The 20,252-nt window shown below is 37.8% G+C and overlaps 1 protein-coding gene across 4 annotated transcripts in view; it reads right to left on the bottom strand.

Moving 5' to 3' along the window:
* Positions 1 to 10,724: 10,724 nt before the first annotated feature.
* SPIN1 (spindlin 1) overlaps positions 10,725 to 20,252 on the bottom strand; it is a 59,438-nt gene continuing 49,910 nt past the window's right edge. For all 4 annotated transcript variants that reach the window (XM_014258816.2, XM_014258817.2, XM_005530059.3 and 1 more), the window contains exons 4-6: positions 18,328 to 18,581; positions 17,154 to 17,387; positions 10,725 to 14,489 (exon numbers count right to left, since the gene is read on the bottom strand). In XM_014258816.2, coding sequence (XP_014114291.1) covers positions 14,290 to 14,489; positions 17,154 to 17,387; positions 18,328 to 18,581 — 688 coding nt within the window. In that variant the 3' untranslated portion in view covers positions 10,725 to 14,289. The remainder of the gene's footprint in view (positions 14,490 to 17,153; positions 17,388 to 18,327; positions 18,582 to 20,252) is intronic.

Genomic DNA, 20,252 nt, shown 5'->3' on the forward strand with positions numbered 1-20,252 from the left:
TAAGGAACATACCCATTGCCCTCTCTTTCATGTACCTTCATAGCCAGCACTGGCCTGAGTAGTAAGGAATTTGATCCAATAAACATTTGCAATAAAGGGTCTCTTGAAACTTGTGTTGTATACTTTATGCTGGATTTTTAAGAGAAAAGGTTTAAAACCACCAAGTTTCAATCTGCTTATAACTCTTAAGCATGCTGTAGGAAATGCATGCCATCATAACACAGTTGATGTTGGCAGGCTGTATATCCATCCAGTGGGAAGCCATAAGGCAAAAGGTGACTAAATTAAATCAAAGGAGAGTGTGACCTGTATGAGGGCTTGTTGGCTCTGTGTTCAATTCATCATTAGCACATCATCTACTTAATTATACCCTGATGGAAACATGTGAGTGACAAAATTAATCAAGATAAACTCTGGTTAGGCCATACCATATGCAGTGCAATCCCTGAAGAAGTCACATTAGCAACTGGCCTTGGTGAATCCCATTTTGTGTGAATACTATTCAGATGGAAAATCAGACCCCAAAGGAGACCAGAACATACAGAATAAAGTAAACACATCAGTGAATTGAAGAGTTAAATGTGTAGCAATCATTGATAAAATTTTATAAAATAGATGTTTTTTTAAAAATTCACTTTCATAATACATAAAAATGTGTTTTACAGGAGAGAGTTATAATCTGAGTTATTGGTGAGAGAGCAGGCAAAGTTAGTTACCACAGTGTATACAGTGAAAAAAAGGAATAACAATTTTCTTGGTATCAACCCCACACATTAACCAATGAGCTGGGGAAGAAAGCCAGTTCACAAAGAATTACTGAGCCAAAAAAATTAAATCTTACCATACACAATCTGCCAACTAAAGTAGTTATTGCATATTCATAGAATTCCTTAAAGCTGACACATTTGGAACACCTTTTCCTCAGCTGGGCTCAGGGTCGATATGACATAGTCAGCAGTGATACAGACATTTTGTGAATGTTCCTTTGTGATTGTTCTTGGAGCTACTTCCCCTACATAACCTCCAAACATGAAAGAAATAACATTATCTTTTCTCAAGCAGGACAATAAACCAAATAAGTAGCACACTTTTTTTTTAATTACTATTTTATTAATTTTCTTTAAACCTATTAGTGCCTATTGCAGTAGATATAAAGGGTTACCTGTTAGGGGATCTTACTTTTCCTCCATAAGAGATACTGAGACGAAGCTTAGCATTCTTACCACAAAGACATCTACCATCGTCAGGACTGAATGAGAGCTGTAGCAGCTACCAAGTAACCAAAATATTTTAGTACAGAAGATACTGTAAGGTATATCTATCTCCTTTTCTTTTTTTTTTCTTTTCTTTTTTTCTTTTTTTTTCTTTTTTTTGTTTTTAGAAGCAACAGATTGCTACCAATAAGAGGCAGTAATTATCAGAGAACACTGTGCTGAGTCCTGTGTGCAGTTTTGGATGCCACAATATAAAAAAGACATTAAGCTATTAGAGAGCATCCAAAGGAGGGTAACAAGGATAATGAAGGGCCTTGAGGGGAAGCTGTATGGGGAGCAACTGAGGCCACTTGGTCTGTTCAACCTGGAGGAGACTGAGGGGAGACCTCACAGCAGGAATGGCGTGAAGTTGTGTCAGGGAAGATTTAGGCTGGACATTAAGAAAAGTTCCTTATCCCAGAGGGTGGTTGGGTACTGGAACTGGCTCCCAGGGAAGTGGTCACAGCACCAGCCTGATGGAGTTCATGAAGCATTTGGACAATGCTCTCAGGCACAGGACAGGGTGTCCTGTGCAGGGCCAGGAGATAGACTCAATGATCCAAATCAGAATATTCTGCAGTTCTGCAATAAAAATTTTTAAGTAAATATTTGCAATATTAGTTCTGGGTCCCAGTTTAATAAGCATTATTGGGGTAAATAAATAGCACATATGGAAAGGGTGAAAGAATGCTCTTAAAAGTATTTTAAGAATTTTTAAAAATGAATTTGAGTGTTTGCAAAGAATGCAAAACCGGGAATCTTTTAACCGGGAAATGCTGCAACATATTAACAGATTTCTACTGTGCATAAAGTCTGTTATAGAAATACAGCAACTATGGGTATATACTTTCAATTTTATAGATTTTGTAATTAGCAAAGGTGTATGAACTTCTCCTTGCAGTACAGAATGCCTGATTCAATGATCTTTTGCATCTAACTTTATCCTGAGTAGTGTATCTCAAATTACCCAGTGCTAGATCGTCTAAATATCATTGTTGCAACATTTCTGACTCCCAAACAGGTATGCCAGGGAAGTAATGCAGTGTCATCTAATACAGCAGCAGCTGCATGGCAACAAGCAACAACTTTTGCACCTGCAGAAATGGAAAAATACTGTGGTAAAATTCTGCTCTAGTTCACTGGAGTTCAGACACACTTCACTCTAGCCTTTTGGCAGTTTAGTGTAACAAAGTGGACATTTAGGGTTTTGGGTTGGGTTTTTTTTGCCTGAAGAGACCTCTGACTAGATGCATTCCTTTCACGGTCACAGCCATCCAACACTAGATCCCTCATTTATGTGCCTTATGAGAAGTGTAAAGCTGCTTTTGAGTCTTTCTGCAGAATCTAGCTCAGTCCTCCACAGTTGTTAGCAACAGCCACCTAATTCTACTTTTTTTGTCAGACCTTTTGGTTGAAGAAAAACATCAGATTGACACAAGCACTCTGCTACAAGGAGGGACACCAGAATTTTAATAGCAGTTTCAGTTACATTAAGTAATTTGATAACTGCATACAAAAGTAATTGGCATCTGCACAACTTCTTCTGGCAAAACTTGAATAAAGTCTTCAGTCCTGTAAAGGACAGCCTGCATCTACTCCTGCCCACCCTGTTGGCAGTCTCTCTTCTAGCTAGATTGACTGAATGATTTCATTAAACCATGTATTTCAGATGAGCATTTAGCAAAATTAGCAAAAAAAGGACCAGGTCCTAGGGAAGCCAATGTAATTTTTACAGTGCTGAAACTAGAATACTTTTCTGCTATTAACCAAGCTGCAGCTGCTAGCAGGAGCTTCTAATAAGAGTTTTGGCAGAGTACATGGACCTCACTGCAGTCACTTTTCTCATGGGTTTGCAGAGAGCCTCCTAAGAGTTTTCTGTCTAGCATGCTCCTTTCCATAAGAAATCTCTGGTTTTGCTGTTTGAATTAAGGAAATGTTATTTTAAAACTGTGATTCACTGTCATTTATTTATATTGTACATGTTTTATTTAGCCACTGTAAAATCCCAAAGACCTTTCCCTTGCCTAGACATATCCAGAATATATAACATTCTCTGGCCTGTAGTAGCATGTGCTCTGATTTTAAAATCCTTAGAAGCACAGAAATAATTGAGAAAGCAATGTCACTAAGTAGGCTGAAAACTCCACTACAAAACCCCCCAGAAAGTAGCCTAAGAAGGTAAGACCTGTTCCTTTGGTTGACCATGAGTTAAAAAAAACAGTGACTGTACTTTAGAGTTCTGAAATGACAGTTAACTTCAGAGAATGACAAATGTCAAAGACCCGTGTTTCACATGCTGACTTCTCTGCCTCATGAACATTGACTTTCATGCAATTTTCACAGGCATCCCTGCCTATGGGGGGGATTGGAACTAGATGAATCTACAATCTCTTCCAGTCCAAGATATTTTATAAGTCTATCATTTTCAGTTACATAGAAAACTATCCTGGGCAAGGAAAAGAGAAATCATACACAAGGTTGTTGAGTAGAATAAATACTTAAGCTATTGTGGTAGGTTAACCCTGCATGACTGTCAGATGCCTACTCAGTTGCTCTCTCGGTCCCCCTCCTCAAGAGAACTGGGGGAGAAAAATGTTGAGAAAGCCCACCAGCTGAGATGAAGACACAAAGATTGTTTACTAAGTATCATTGAAGGTAGGACAGAATTAACCGAGGGAAAATTATTTTTTTTCAGATTAAAAGTAGGAGTAGGATGGTAATAAAGAAAGACCAAGCCAAAAATAACTTGCTTTCACCCCCTCTTTTTCCTAAGCTTAACTTGGCTCCTGATTTTCTACCTCCTCCTCCTCCTGCCCAGCTGGTGCAGGGAACTGGAAAGTAGGGGTTGTGATCTGTTCATAACACTCCATCTCTGCTGCTCCTTCATGTAATCACAAAACTGAGTTGGAAGGGACCTCTGGAAATGATCCAGTCCAGACTGCAAAGGCCAGTCACCTAGAGCAGGTGAGACAGGAATGCATCCATGTGGGTTCAAAACTTCTCCAGAGAGGGACACTCCATGACATTCCTAGGCGACCTGTGGCAGTGCTCAGCCATCTTCAACATAAACTTCCTCACATTGAACTGGAAATTCTAGAGTTTTAGTTGATGGCCATTGTTTCTCGTTCCTCCTCACACTTTTTCAACTTTCCCTCTCTTCTCCAGTATGGGTCAATTCCATGGGCTGCAGTCCTTCAGGAACAGATTGCACCAGTATTGGGTCCCTACTGGGCTGCAGAAAAACTGCTGCAGGGTGGGCTCCTTTCCACAGTGCCAGGGGTACTGCCTTGAGTTAGCTTCAGGACAGACTTTCCACAGACTGCAGCTTCCTTCAGGGCATGTCCATCTGCTGCAGCACAAGGTGACTACAAGTGTGGATCTCTGCTCTTCAGTAGTACTCCACTGGCTGTGGGGGCACAGCTGCCTCAACATGGACTGGGCCACAGGCTTGTCAGAAATGGAAATATTATAGTTTGTGACATAAATAGCTTCATGAATATATTTTTATATTATATATATTATATATATATATATATATATATATATATATATTCAAATATTATTTATATATTACAGCAAAACTGTATTACAAAGGCTGCAGAGAAGACCACAACACCCTGAGTGGGCCCTGAAGGAGGCCTCATGCTGCTGGCTGATGAAGGTAAAATAAAGTAACAACTCAGGGCTGGGGGAGAAGAATAAATCCACAGAGCACAAGTTTAACAGCTTCAGAGCAGAGAGCACAGCCCCAGGGCTCTCAGCTGCCAGGCCCACACAGACCCTCACACCGAAGGCTGGGGGCAGAGAGGCTTTGGGTGCGTGGGGAAAAGGCTCTGGAGAGAGGCAGCGAGCGCCCATCCTTCGCTGCGCGGAGCAGCTCAGCTGCGGGGCCCTTCCCCCGGGAGAAGCCGCATCCACATGAGGGACACAGGGGTGTCACGGGTGCCAGAGGTTCCCAAAGGGGTCCCCAGACCCTGCAGCAGAGCACCGCAGCTCCATGCAGCAGATCACAGTGTTGAAAGGGACAGTGTCAAACTGGTCCCTGCAAGGGAGGCACCTGGGCTCTCCCACCTGGCCCAAAGGTATATCCATCCACAGGATTCTAGAGTTTTTGGCATGGTGTGGCAGTGCATGGTGTGGTGTGGCATTGGCAGCATGGCAGCTGCAGGGGACCCTCAAGAAGACCAGATGGAAAGGAGCAACAAGAGGTTCTTGGGATCCTTGCAAGGGTGACCCCTGTCATTGTGTGCCTGTCCTCCCATGCACCTTCCCTTCCCTTCCCTTCCCTTCCCTTCCCTTCCCTTCCCTTCCCTTCCCTTCCCTTCCCTTCCCTTCCCTTCCCTTCCCTTCCCTTCCCTTCCCTTCCCTTCCCTTCCCTTCCCTTCCCTTCCCTTCCCTTCCCTTCCCTTCCCTTCCCTTCCCTTCCCTTCCCGCACCTTCCCTTCCCTTCCCTTCCCGCACCTTCCCTTCCCGCACCTTCCCTTCCCTTCCCGCACCTTCCCGCACCTTCCCGCACCTTCCCTTCCCTTCCCGCCCCTTCCCTTCCCGCACCTCCCCTTCCCACCCCTTCCCTTCCCGCACCTTCCCTTCCCTTCCCGCACCTTCCCTTCCCTTCCCGCACCTTCCCTTCCCGCACCTTCCCTTCCCGCACCTTCCCTTCCCGCACCTTCCCTTCCCTTCCCGCACCTTCCCTTCCCGCACCTTCCCGCACCTTCCCGCACCTTCCCTTCCCGCACTTCCTTCCTTCCTTCTTGCATCTCAGTAACTCCATCCCAAAACTTTTTCTATGATTGAAACAATTCAGAAGAGGAATTATTTGAACACAATCATCTTCATATTCAAGAAAGTGTAAGGCTGTTAACTCTGAAAAAATGTCTGCTCCAGGGATACTTCTGAGGCTAAGCCACAGGAAGAGATCTCTGTGAACAGCACATGGTGAAGATGCAGAAAGTTCCCTGCAATTGTCCAGGATGCAAGGACCTTAATGCTTTACACGTCACCTGCCACTAGACGGCTACATTTGCTGTCTCCATAAACAGAGACTTAAGTATTAAAGCCTCAAAGCATAAGTCTTCCATGTTCACAATAAGACCACATTTCATTCTGCATCTCCAAGTGGCTGTGACAGAAATTAGTCCTGTGAGATGGCCCTGGATCTTGAATAGAAGTAACAGACTTGGAGTCAGGCAGGACTCCCCCAGTACCGCAGCATCAAGACAGAACTTTCCTTATGTTGTTAATCCTATTGGAAAGAGAGCATTAGAGCATGGGTCAGGACCAGCCTTAATCTGGTCCAGTCAGCAAAGGATTACTGCTTCAGAACTAAGTATTTATACCCTTACAGCTCTAGTCCAAAGGCCAGTAAAAAGCAAGTTCTGTGCAGGAACTTCCTACCTCAGTGCCATCCCAAAAGGCAGTTCAGGATTCCAGTCAGTTGTCCAGGTCACTTTCTCACTCCTTAGCATGCTTTTCTCTGATGCTTACTCTGCACCTTTACTCTGCTATTCAAGAGTACTGACTAATCCCAGTAAAAAATCCAAAACAAACTTTGAAATTGCATTTGTTATTTCCAAAATGTTTTTAGTGATATAATCAGGTAGTTTACAGAAAAGGAGATGTCTGAAGAATTCAAATTTTTGCCTCTGGCAGCACAGTGTATACTTTGTTTTTCTATTAATTGACTCAAAAGGACACAGGTATCAGCATCACTTATCTTTGCAATCTTGAACCTACATTGAGTAGAAAAGAATTTTTTTTCTCCACAGAAAGAGCATGAAAACAAAGCATGAAATGCATGAAATGCATCACAGGCTTTCTGCAGTAAGGTTTTTAGCACTCTTCAGATATTTTCTTCCTTCCACACACAAGTGTATTATTTAAAAATATGAAGCAATTCAGATTTCCATTTCATGTTTTTGTATTATCTGGAGGAGTATAATTAGACAGTAACAATTAGTAGTAATTTTAGGTAGTTGTAGTTTTGTAATCTGCTAGAGTAGTATCCATTGAACTAAAAATTCAGAATTTGGAGAACATAGGTGTTACTTTGGGCCATTAACCTGCATAATTTGGTTATATTTTAAATACGACAATTTTCATGTTTTAAACTAACTCTGTGGAAGCCAAAATGCTAAGAATCTTCTCCTACGTACTTATGCTCGTCTTATCAAGTTAAAGGCCAGGATAATGTCTGGATTTACAGCATTAGAAAGCACTACTTATTGTAATTTTCTTTTCTCCTCAGTAAAACTAAATAAATTGCATTTCTCATATATTAGGAGCATTCTCCTGTTTAATCTTCCTTCCAGTTTTTTTGGAATGAAATCTTATTCTAAGTTCCCAGACAGTAGATGATGGGTCTTTATATCATTTATATTTTTTTCCCACCTACCATCAGAAGTTCTGAATCAGAGTAGTTAGCATTTCTGACTCACTTTTTAAGAAAATTGCACTGTAATGCCCTTTTTTGTTTTTTGTCTACAAGCTACTGAGTAGACAGTATACTGAGCTGCACTACGAGAATTTTTCATCCGGCAGAATGACATCCTTTTAAGGCATAAACCTGAATGAAATGAAAAATGCTGGAGAATATTGAGGATTCCCATCAAGATAAGAGTTTCAAATCTCCATAATGAAATGTGTGGCATCATATAAAAAAGTTTCTTGTAAGAATTGCTATTGCCATTCTTCCAACACTTTAAGCATAACCTTTGAATCACTGTATCTTCTCTAGCACTTCTGCTGTTAGTGCAGATTTTTTTTTTGATCTTACAGCTTAAAAAGTTAATGTTTTGTAATTCATTAAATTAAAGAAAATTTAAGTTAGACACCTGCCTCTGTAGGCTAAAAATAGCTAGGAATTAGCGAACAGTATCGCAAAATCAAATAAATTAGTGACAGCTTTTATCAAGTGGTAAAGGTCTTTATGAAGATAATTTAATCAGTCATTCCCCAGTCCATTTCAAAGCTGAATATATCATGTGTAGCTAGTTAGTGCCACAGGACTAAAATGCATGAGCCCAAAACTCAGATGAGTGCTGCTCTGACACTGAGCAATCTCCTATAAAAGAAAGAGAAAAATAAGACCACTCTCTCCTAAGTGGCTGTTTACAGGGATTCACTCTGATCAACATGAAAGCGTTTTTAAACTAGTATAAAGTTGTGTTGATTTTTGTTTTAATTTAAAAAGAACAAAAAAAAAGCGCCTCTCATCTGTCAGATCTGGGTTGGAACATCCTTAGGAAGTAACAAGATTATGTAAAATAAAGTAAGTGTTAAGATGTCCATGATCATTACTAAAGTCAGCTTTGAACAGATCGGTCTATAGACCTGAGGAACAATAGCATCAAAACATTCAAAAAGGGCCTGTAAAAGTCAGATTCCATTGAATATAAACAAATTTAAGGATTAATTGCATTGCACCACATTAATTGTGGTGGGTGCAACCAGTGTCAAAACAGAGGTTTCTAAATTGTGAGGCTGTAAAACCATTCACACAAGTTGTGTACAAATGAAGTCAGACAAACCATAACTGATTTCAGATGAAAAATGTGCAGAGATCTGTAATGAACATCTATGTAGAATAGGGAAGTGTTGACACCACCTCACAGTGCTGAGACCTCAGCTGCTTTCTGTTGTACATAAGCAGGTGTACACTGTGCATATACAGCTCTGCACCCTGTTTGGAAATCAGGAAACTCACAAGGCAGTGGGATGAGCAGAGCTTGAAAAAATGCCTAGTAGCTTGGTAACTTTCCCAGGCTGCAAATCCCGATAGGAATTAAAATGCTAAGGTACTGATATTGGCAAAGAGGTGAAGTGATGTAACATGCAAAGACAGGAACTTAGAAAGAAAAACTAGTTAGATTGAAAAAAAAATGCTTTAAAGTGTGCAAAATAGTAAAAATCTTTTATTATCCAGTGCTTGATGATGAAAGAACATACCTATAATTTCTTTGATGTATTCTTACTTCTCATTTTAGAGCCTAATGATTTTAAATTGCAGCAGCCCAACCTCCTCCCAGATATCCTTACTGAACTTCACCCTTTCCAGAAAACAAGAGAGTCCCCTGAAGTCATTAATGGCTCCACTGCTTACAGCATAAATATAAAAATAAAAATAATGTCAAAGTAAGTAACCCACTGAGCAAAGAGCAGGCTTGGGTTTTTTTCCTCCCTAAAAAAAATGTTCATATGGACAAGGAGGAACCTGACATGTGAAAATACTGTACAGTAGCATTGAAGCAATAGCTCTGAGTAGTACCCCTACCACTCTCTGAAATCTGAGGGACATTACTGTCTACAAAGCACTGACATTTAAGCTACTTGAAAGTAACCAGCTCTCAGGGGCAAGTTCATTACTACAGTGATAGACAAAAAAAGTATCTTGGCTTCTGTAAGGCTTTTTCTTCTCTCTGAAAAGAGGAAGATGCCACCAAACTGAGGCTGGGTTTATTAGTGGTAATACAGAACAGGTTCAGCATTAGTCACACTGTGTTACTGTATCTATTTTTAAATACAATTTAATAGCCTGGTCACAGAGATAAACATCTGCTTTTTGCAGGTGATAATGCTTGCTACAGCAATGTCTTAGGCTCTTTCTAATCACAGATGTACACCATATAAATCTTCACTGGGAGCAGTACCAGAGGCAACAGGATACAATAAACTGGATACCAATTACAGGAAGAGGCTTGGGTATGCATGCTGGCATGCTCCATGTTCTTCAGTATACGACTAAATGAGCTTGGCGCCAAAAAGTGTGTTTTAGAATCACAGATTCATTTAGGTTGGAAGACATACTTCAGATCACTGAGTCCAACTGTTAACCTAACACTACAAAGTCCACCACTATACCACATCCTTTAAGTGCCATGCACCCTTTATTATCAGAAAAAAGGCAGTAATAAAGAAAATCTGTTCAACATGGAAAGCCTGCCTTAGTAATTTAACCACATAAAGTCTTCACAACAACTTACAGGACTTTAGAAAATCCACAACATGGTGATGTTATCTTCTCTGCTCATCACCTCCAATTTGCATCAACTTTGTTTTTTATTACCAGTAAAATACACTTCATTAAATTTTAAATTGTTTTAATTCAAAGCAAATTAATGTATCACCAAAACACTGCCAAATGCTTCTGCAGTTCCCCACTGCCAAGATATTTTGTGTACTCTGGAAATAGAGACTGCTTAACAGACCCACACAGCCCCTGGAGGGGAGAGTTTTCTGTGTTTAGTTAAATACAATTTAACAGTATGCTCTTCCTTAGGCAAGTTCCATCTTACCAGCATTTATACTTATTTGAAAAAAAAGAATAAAATTTGGCTTTGCAAGCAAACGTATTTCATAGGGCAAGTATTACACCAGCATACATGGCTCAACATTAAAATAATAAATTGATACTGCTTCTTCATAACCTGAAATCACATTACTATGTTTTGCTTGTGAGAACAAAGTTTACAGGCATAAGTTGCACATAAAGGGTTTATTTTAAATGTTTTAAGGATAGAGTTACATCATAATTATAAAAATTACTTACAGAATTAAGTAACAATTTAAAGTGTTTATACTTCTAAATGCAGAGAACAGGGAACTGTCTACATTGTTCAAAATAAAATAAAAATAAAGAAACCAAGCTCTAAAGATGAATTCATTACCTAATTTAAAAATGCGAACACGAAGACCTCTGAACTATACACATACCAAGAACCATCCAAATTGCACTAATGATGTAAAATACAAAAAGCACAGCATTTTCAAGGAACCAGAAACTGTTTTTACCATAATTCTTTTCCCTGACACAACTAGTAAATTCTATCTGAAGATAAAGCTCCTATGTTTAAACAATCCATTTAAAGAATGCTTCTACCTATTCCAACAAAAAGGGTTTTCCCCATCTTTACTCCAGCATAGTTTAGGGTTTGGCACTCAAAAGAAAGAAGAAGAATGTAGCGGTTCTGCTATTCAACTGAAATTTTATTCTTTTCTTTAACAGAATACATGGTCCCTTCAAATGCTGTATGACATATACAACTGGAAAATTACCTTCCGTTGGCACTATGCTCGTCTCACCGGTGCATTTAATCCTACTAACAACCATTAAAACAGCACAATAAGCAAATTCACAAAAAACTGAACACAAAATAAAAACAGAACAAAACAAAAACCTAAACATTTTAACATGCAACTTTAGTTTGTTACATTGAATGTTCTAACCCTCTAAGCATGCAAAAAAGGATGGTCTGCATTTAAGTTGGTTTTTTTTATTTTTTTTTTTCCCTTTTAAGTTTTACATGGCAGCCTGACATCACACACACGCACACACACAATATACAACAATACTACAGCAGGTAAATGTGAAAGGTGAATAACTTTTATACAAAGATCCATGGCTTGTGCCATCACAAGCCCTATGTGATTTTGGAAAGTAATGTTGAACCCCTATAACAAGGAACCAACATTTAGTTACCAGGGTAACGCAAGCACTGCATGCAGATCTGAAACATGAGCCTAAAACAAAGCCCAAAGCAGATGGGCAGGGAGTGGAATTAGTCTCAAGCCTCAAAACTGTGGTTTAAGCTATCCAAAAAAAAAAGAAAAAAAAAAAGAAAAAAAGAAAAAAAAGAAGAAAAAATAAGGTGAAAATACCCACACAACAGACAACAGGGACATTGTAAAACAACTGTGAAATTTACAGTTTGTAGATTATACCCTAATTGTCAGAATACATAGTGTATTCAATAGGCTTGCAGAAAACCCACAAATGCAAGCCTAATGCTAAAAGTGTTCCAGTAGACCTAAACCTCAGATTATTTCAAAACAAACCTCTTACTCCTCAGATATATAGCCCCAAGTTCAGTGTACTAGGTTATTCATGTATCTCGTGTGTAATTAATATACTCACTCATTCCTGTGCCACAAATATCGACTTGGGCTCATGGAGCCAGGCTCAGCTTTGAGATTTACATGCAGGACTCTTAAGAGTCAATAGAAAACACAACAGATCTGCAGGATGAAAACACTGTGTTGCAAATCTGCTCACTTTGTTCAAACACAAGAAACATTTACGACTCAGGTACTTACTGCATAAGGACTGCATCAAGAAGCTATTCACTGAAAGACAATAGCCTGCCTTTGGTTGCCCATGATGAAATACTGGACATAATGCAATATAGTAGCAATGGACAAAGAATTAAGGTATCATATTTATACGGAGAGTATTTATTACCATTCAACAGCATAATGAGGCACAAGCCTTAAGGCTAAAATATGAAATCAGGCAAAAAAATGGACAGAAAGGGGCTTAAACCACTGAGTCTTCAATATCAAGAATACCCACAACAGAGGTCATCTGCACCTCTGTCCTCTGATTAACAGCACCTCTCCTGCATTCTTCCACTAACGGCACACGGTTGGATATCAGGGTATTTGTTCCTTCCATCAACAGTGTTAACTGTCTTCACATTCTGTACTTCTGTGAAGCAGTTTTTTGAAACTTGCAGAGCTCTGCCTTATTGTAACATGACAACCTTGTTGCTGTGCTGGATTGTTGTTCCAATTCCATTATTTTTAAAAGCTGCCACACTTAAGAAACCCTAATTTTCATTTACAACTATCTTGCAAGATTATAACCATGAAAAAATTTTGCAGTTGTGGGCTGCTATTTACATCCACAATCTAATGCAGATGACTGAACCACTGAGACTGCCTATAGCTTCCATTAGATAGTACACCACTGGCATGCAGAACTCTAGTGTTCATAGAATGAAATTCATGTTAACAGCATACCTCAAAGCAAGTACAATGTACACCACAAAAGGCAACAACAGGTTTAAACTGTAGATTTGTCCAGACACTCCTTATGTGGAAAAGCCAGAAAAAGAATAAACTGGGAAGATGCCTTCTCGAACTGAAATGATTAAAAGCAAACCAACACAAAGGAATGCAACAGACTGAGCAGAAGGCAACAAACGCTTCTCCTTCTCTAAAGTTACATCTTCACTGTAAAAGGACACCCCCTCCCACTCCCCTGGCGTGAGATTGTATTTACCATGTAAAATATTAACTACTGTTAGGCTTCTAAGTCCACACACAAACATTCAGGTTGCTAGGTTTTGATATTAAATGAGAGACTACTGATGCCAATGCGTAGTCTAAAGTCTTCTGAAGTAGCATATATACTGTTAAAGTTGTGGCACCAAGCACTTGGGTTTTGCTAAGAAGTGTGTATAACAAAGAAAGAAGTACAACACTTAGGATTGAAGGCAGCCTTGTTGCATGTATTTTACTGGTTCCTACAACTTGTAAATGTGGGCCATTAACCTGCATATTCTAATTAAGTGGTTATACAGATTAAATGTAATTTTATAGTTTAAAGCCTTTTCACTGAAAGGTGCGTAATCCAAACACTTGGTATCCTACTGCCCTGTGACTAGTAAAAAATGCACAAGCATTTCCACGCACTGCAAGTTCTTAAAAAGCTAAATTTGAAATAAAGTGTAGAAACACAGCAGAATGATGATGTTACTTGGGTTAGGCACTCCTTGATACTGCACAAACTGTTTAAACCTTTCAGAAAAGTCACCGCTGTCCCAACCCTGAAAACAAGGACTGCCAGTATCCAAGAAATTAAATTTAATGTTACAAAAAAAGGCGTATCAAAATAGCAAACTACACTTGCATGTGGCAGTTGAACAAGTGAGTGCAAGATTGAAGAAAAAGTCAAAATGTATGAAAAAATTTAGATTAATGATTACAATACTAGATCAACTTTACACAGCTTGAATTTGCAGCTGTTCTTTGCTTTTAACTCCCTCCTGCCCAAACATACTGACTTCCTTCAAGAAAAGGAGTTCTCTTACACAAAATGTGTCATGTTTGTATTACTCAGAACAAAACAGTTTTGCTGGCAGAGATTGTGGGTTCGCAGGGACATTTAAGCTTTCGTTAAACTGGAAAGCAGTCAAGTCTTTGTGTCTACAAATTTTACATTTAATAGTTCCACAAATTTGGCAAAAGTTCATGATGACGTCTAGGATGTCTTCACCAAATCGTAGACATAAATATGGAAATCATCATCAAACTTGATGAAATAGACAGATGGTTTGGCTTCAACTTGATGAATGACCATGCCAGTCCTTTTCGAGCCATCTTCTTTGGCATATTCCACTTGTTTGCCTACCAGGCTGTCCACAACTTCACCTGGTTCCCGTTCTGCAGGAGGTGAATCATCTGCAACATAAACCCAATATGCTTTAGTAGGCATTAATAAAATTTTGCACAACGGAAGACAACTGCAGAATCTTCCTTAAAACTTTTACATAACAATTAAAAGTTGTAAACAGATTAATTAATTTCTTTCAGACAAGCACCTAACAATTGCCATGCTTGTAGAAAGTAGCTGAAGAAAAGATTTTCAAGTAATGAATGTCTTTCATTTTATTAAGACAAAAATAGCACTTTGGTTGGTAAGAGAAGTAAATTTTTGACAGGAAGGTGTATACACAAGTTGTAGAAAATGGCTGTAGGTAACTGAATTTAAGCCATGAGCAGAAAGAGGCATTGGACCTCCTTAGCAGAAAAGTAGTCTAACTTAACTTCCCTCTTCCCACACACATTATTTGAAGGTTCAATGTGTGCATTCAACTGCAACAAAAGCATCTTTTCTGAAACGGTAGTAGGTGTAAACTCCTTACTAAAAGGGGCTTTTGACTCTGTATTTGAAGAATGTTTTTGGTATGGTCTGATTGTATTATTTTCCTCTCTTCCACAACCTCACCAGCCAATACCTGTGCTAAATCTGGATAATGAGAGATGTGATTTGTAACATGCCAAGTGATTGTCTACAAGCCAATCACAGAACAAATATAATAAAGGATGGAGACGTATGAAGAACTGGAAGCTAGCTCCATCTTCTTTCTCAGCTCCTCTTTGATTCCTAGTTCAGATAAACTTGTATTCCACTGAAAAACTTTCTGAAGCAATTATATCTGCTGTGGCTTTTATTCTGTAAATTGTAAGCTTTTAAATTAATAACTTGTTTAAAAGTTTGCATTAGGAATTCCTTATAGATTCTACCCATTTTATTTTCAGTTTTGAGAGCTGTGAAAGAACTCTCAGAAGAGGAAAAAAAAAAACCACAACAGGGAATGAATAGATTAGCTTTCATTTACATTTAAAAATTCTTCTGCAAACAGAAGTTTCTTGTGCTCCAGTTCCTCTATAAATGCATTGTCACACACGGTTATTATCCTCTTAATATTAGTTTTATATGAGGAATCTTTATTGGCAAAGATGCAAGTTTCTACATTTTCACTTACAAGTGTAGAGAAAGCAAAAGATCCAGCAATACATTTTCCCTTTACAAAAAGAAAAAAGGTTAAAACAAATTATCTATTATTTGGTCTCCTCACATGTGCAGAACCTGTATTTGAAAAGGGACAGTACCTTAGAAATTTTATTTATGATATTATGGTAAATTCCACCAAATTTACAGAAGTATTTGCAAATATTCTAAAATCTGATATGAAAAATACTATTACAAAATACTAACATCTAATTGTTGACTGAAGGACATGATTCAAAATATCTGGAAAGCATTCACATTCAGGGAAGAAAGTAAATACTTCAATGTGTTTAGAAAATCCATAAGCAATAATCTCTTGGTGAGCACAGAGCGTAAAGTGCACTAAAAGCAAATAAGATTTAAATGGAAAGAAAGCATATAAGCCTTTCCTACTCTCAAGGTGAAAGAAAGTAAAGCAAACTTAAAATACATTCCTAGTCCATTTTGGTGGTTAATACAAAGAACCAGTTATTTTAACATTCAAGTCTTAAGGACTTTGTTTCTTTAAGAAGAGGAAGGTCATTTTTTTTCCATTAACATCTATGGTTCATTCTTTAAAAGCATCAGAGATACTGTTTTTTGCTAGGGGTGGAGGAGAGGACAACCTAAACAGAGATCATTAACACAAAGGGTATGCAAGTAAGAGCCACTTTTTTATTCTGCCAGTAGAACATTACCACTGGTGCATTTGAAAGAAGATATTCTCAAACTCCACAAATTACTAATTGGAGAACTGTAGTGGCTGACTACATAGTACTTTGCATATGTATTAGTTACAATTAATTTTCTTTAAATCTCAGATGGCTTCTGTCAGAAAGGGTTTTGTTTCTCAGGAGAAGTAAATCCAAAGTATTCTTTAAAATCTCTTTTTTTGTACTGACTATCTAAATCTCTAGAACAATATTGATTCTGTTAAAATCCTAAATTAATAGAAGTCCTGAAGAAGAAGACAACTTCCCATGCAAAATAAGAGGAAATAAGAGGATATATTTTTCTCACTAGTGTGTTACAAAATGTGAGAGAAAATCAATTTTCAAAAAATAAGTACTTCTTTCCCACAAGCAAGTGGGAAAACAAGAAGTCTTTCACAACAAAGACACACAGGTCTGTGAAATTCTTCCTGTAATATTAGTTTTAGCCAAAATATTCATTCCCACAAGAACTGCTTCAGAGACACAAATCAAGAGCCAACTCCATAAGACATGATACTTCCGTAAGAAAACAGCAGTGGAAGACTTCTGGTTTGTCAGTTTCCACTAAAAAACAGAAACAAACTCTTCCACAGTGGTATACCCATATTTTCAGCAGAATTATGAATAATTATGAAAAAGTACTACCCAGCATATGTCACTGCTAAGAAAACATAAATATTTCAGCAGTTAACACAGATGTTCTTTGTTATACTACCATATTTGTTAGCGGTGATACTTAAAAAAAATTGGAATAGCAAATATGATGCTTGTTTGTCAACTTTCTTGTTCATAAATAAACCACAGATAAATGTTTAACACAAAAAGCAGCCAGAAGGAAACAGTAATTGGCCTACTTACTTGAATCAGGCATAATGCGAAGGTCACCTTCTTTATAATCATCTAAAAGCTGGTACATGTACAAGACGGGATCTTTCTCGTAGGTAATATAAAACCATGTGTTCATAATAGGAGCTCGAGCCAAAACCATCCCCCTCCATTCATCTTTCGAGCCATCCTCTGTCTCAAACATATGTTCCACAGCTTTACCAATCATTGTGTCTGCCAGGTGGGCATCACTAATTCGAGACGAAGCTGAAATGAAAGCATTTCACAAATTCATTGAAATGCATAGATATGTATCCTTGTAAAAAAACAATCTTTATGCTGATTAATACACAAATCTAATTGGCAGTTAGTACATACACAAAACAAACACTGTCCATCCCAGAGTTTTGTGCTGTAGAACTAAGAACTTCATAATGTTGTTAAAATAACCATGAATTAAAACAATCATAATGCAAGCTAAGGAGAGATCAGTTGAGCAGCAAAGACTCTGAACTTTAACTAGACACTGGACAGAGAGAGGTAGAAACAAAAGGCCTAATCTCAGAGCAGTTATACAATGTTATTAATTTAGCTTTGGGGTTTGATTCCTCCTAACGCCACCCTATAGACTGCTACCAATTTCTTTGTATTTAGGAGAAGCAACAGCCTTTTCTATTTACCAACTAGTGTTTACTTGAGTAGGTATCAAACTTGGTGGATTGAAAAACCTGCAGTTTAACAATCCAGTTCTAATTCTGAAAAACAAAAAAACATTATTACTAATCTGGTTAATTCACTAAGACCATATCTTCCTGTCATTATTATAAATTCCTGTTGGTAGCACAAGAAAAAATGTAACTTTATTACTGTTAGACACACAAGAGAGACAACATAGTCTAGATGGCTTAGAGTTGGAATTCTAACAGAAATATCAATATTAATCTAAGACCTACAAAATGTACTACATACTACTTAAAGACAGAAGACAGCAACTGCAGTCACTAGCATCATCAAAATTTTGTGGAATAGAAAAAAATTTAAAGGATTTAGATTACCTGCCATGAGAGAAAAAACTAAATTGACCAGTAACATTTAAGTGGTCACAGGTTGTCTTAGGGGGAAGTACGGAGGGATTAGTGAAAAACATTTAATGATAAATGTCAGCCAATACGTTTATTTGTTTAGCAGAAGAACCCAAAACACTTACCAACTCTGTCTGGAAGAACTTCAAGTGCTGAAACTCTTTCATCTTTGTGAAGTTCTAGTCCATACACACAATCAAATCCATCATACTTTATGAGATAGAGCGAGGGATTTACAGGAACTTGATCAAGAACTGTGCCCTTCCATTGTGTTACAGGTCCACTCCCTTCTTTCCATCCGTGCTGTATCCTGCAGCCTACAATATTTCTTCGTGGCTGAGATATAGGTTTGCTTGGTCCCACATTGTTTCTATGTTTTCTGTACACAGATACAAACATTAATATTAAACAAGTACATACATATTCAAAATTCTACTTTAAAAAATAGCTATATGCTTTTACATGGCAATATATTTTATAGCTTAGCACACCTTTTTCAAATTAGAGCATAAAGCTTATCACGCTTTATTGGAAAAAAGAAAAACACACTTAAAAGTAGTGACACATTTTTGACATGCTGTATAAAGTCAGTTTCCTAGCAGTAAATTCTAGTTTGCTTGAGCCAAAATAACCATTCTATTCCTTGCTACACTGAATGTCAAAAGTGAAACTCACCTGATCAAGTCTCAAAGCACATAGTTAGCTGGCAGTATTGCAACTTTACTACCTTGCTGCTCTCTACAGAACAGTAAACAACTCCTTCCCAGGAGGAAGAAGTCAGTGCAAGCACATTATGTGGCTGACTGAAACTCTTTCAAAATGTTCGTTTTCCCTAAAACAGACCTGTTTTCACCTAGAGAAAATTTAGGCTCCTTCATTTACAGATAATTTTGACTCCAAGTAGTTTTAAAGACACATGACAGCAACAACACTTCTGTATTTAATAAGGAAAATGAAAAATTGCATGTAATGTAAATGGCCATAGAAGGGATACTCCTTTATGCAGAAAACAGATCAAGTAATTTTTATGTCCTTCTGATATTTTCATGGAATATGGAATTGGCACAGAAATTCCTTCTGGTAAGTAACAGTTGCTATTTTGATGAACTGTAATGTAAGCTATTTGACAGTTCCAAATCACCCAAAAGTGTTACACAAGTTTTGTTTTATCCAGCTATTAAAAACACAAATTGACAATTTTGAACACAAATGGAAGAAACTAACAGAATTATGACAATATACAAAATTCTTCTGGATATCAACTAGTTGTAAAATAAATTTTTGGGCTACTATTTGTAGTACACATCATTTCAATGGCAGTAGTATATGTACACAACTAGCTTAAAAGTAACATCTAAAAGACGATCAGTTGCAGAAGGCAATATTCTTCCTTAGATTAGAGATAGTGATCAAAGATAAAGGTCTCCGGGTATGATGAATGCTCTCATGGAAGTCTCTATATGATCAAAAAAATACAGATAACAATCATACCACTGAAATCTTGGAAGCAGTATTTCAGAATAATAGACTTGCAATATGATATTGGAATGTTCAATGCTGTATCATAACTGTAATCATAACTATTAAGAACAAAATACACAATTAACTTCAATACTTGTCCCACCTCCAGATTTTAAATAACCATGAAGATCTTAGCAAGGGTGTTTTCAAATTTCACTTATGTTATCATTTGAGTTTTTCAAAGATCAGACTGCAGTTTTGCATTCCCAACCTTGATAGCACAGATAAGTGGAACAGGTTGGAGTTCCTGTAAAGAGAGACTCTCCCACTAAGCTGTCTGTAATTTTATGCAAAAAACTAGAATGCATTTTCAAATTCTAGTTCTGCACAAGAATATATATATGTTTCTAATTGTAGTAAGTGTCAGTAATAGCTCACTTTACAAAATAAGATCAGAGATCTGGTTCTCAGCACATAAAATTGAGTTTGTTTTGTATTCAATTTATTTAATTAGTGCTAATGGAACACTGCTTCATTCTGAAGGGAATAAAACCAAATAGAAATAAAATAAGCTTAAACTGATGTTGCT

This window comes from Pseudopodoces humilis, chromosome 4, assembly GCF_049639895.1.
Source record: "Pseudopodoces humilis isolate 2021_Gansu_Grassland_sample_001 chromosome 4, ASM4963989v1, whole genome shotgun sequence".
Lineage (NCBI taxonomy): Eukaryota > Metazoa > Chordata > Aves > Passeriformes > Paridae > Pseudopodoces > Pseudopodoces humilis.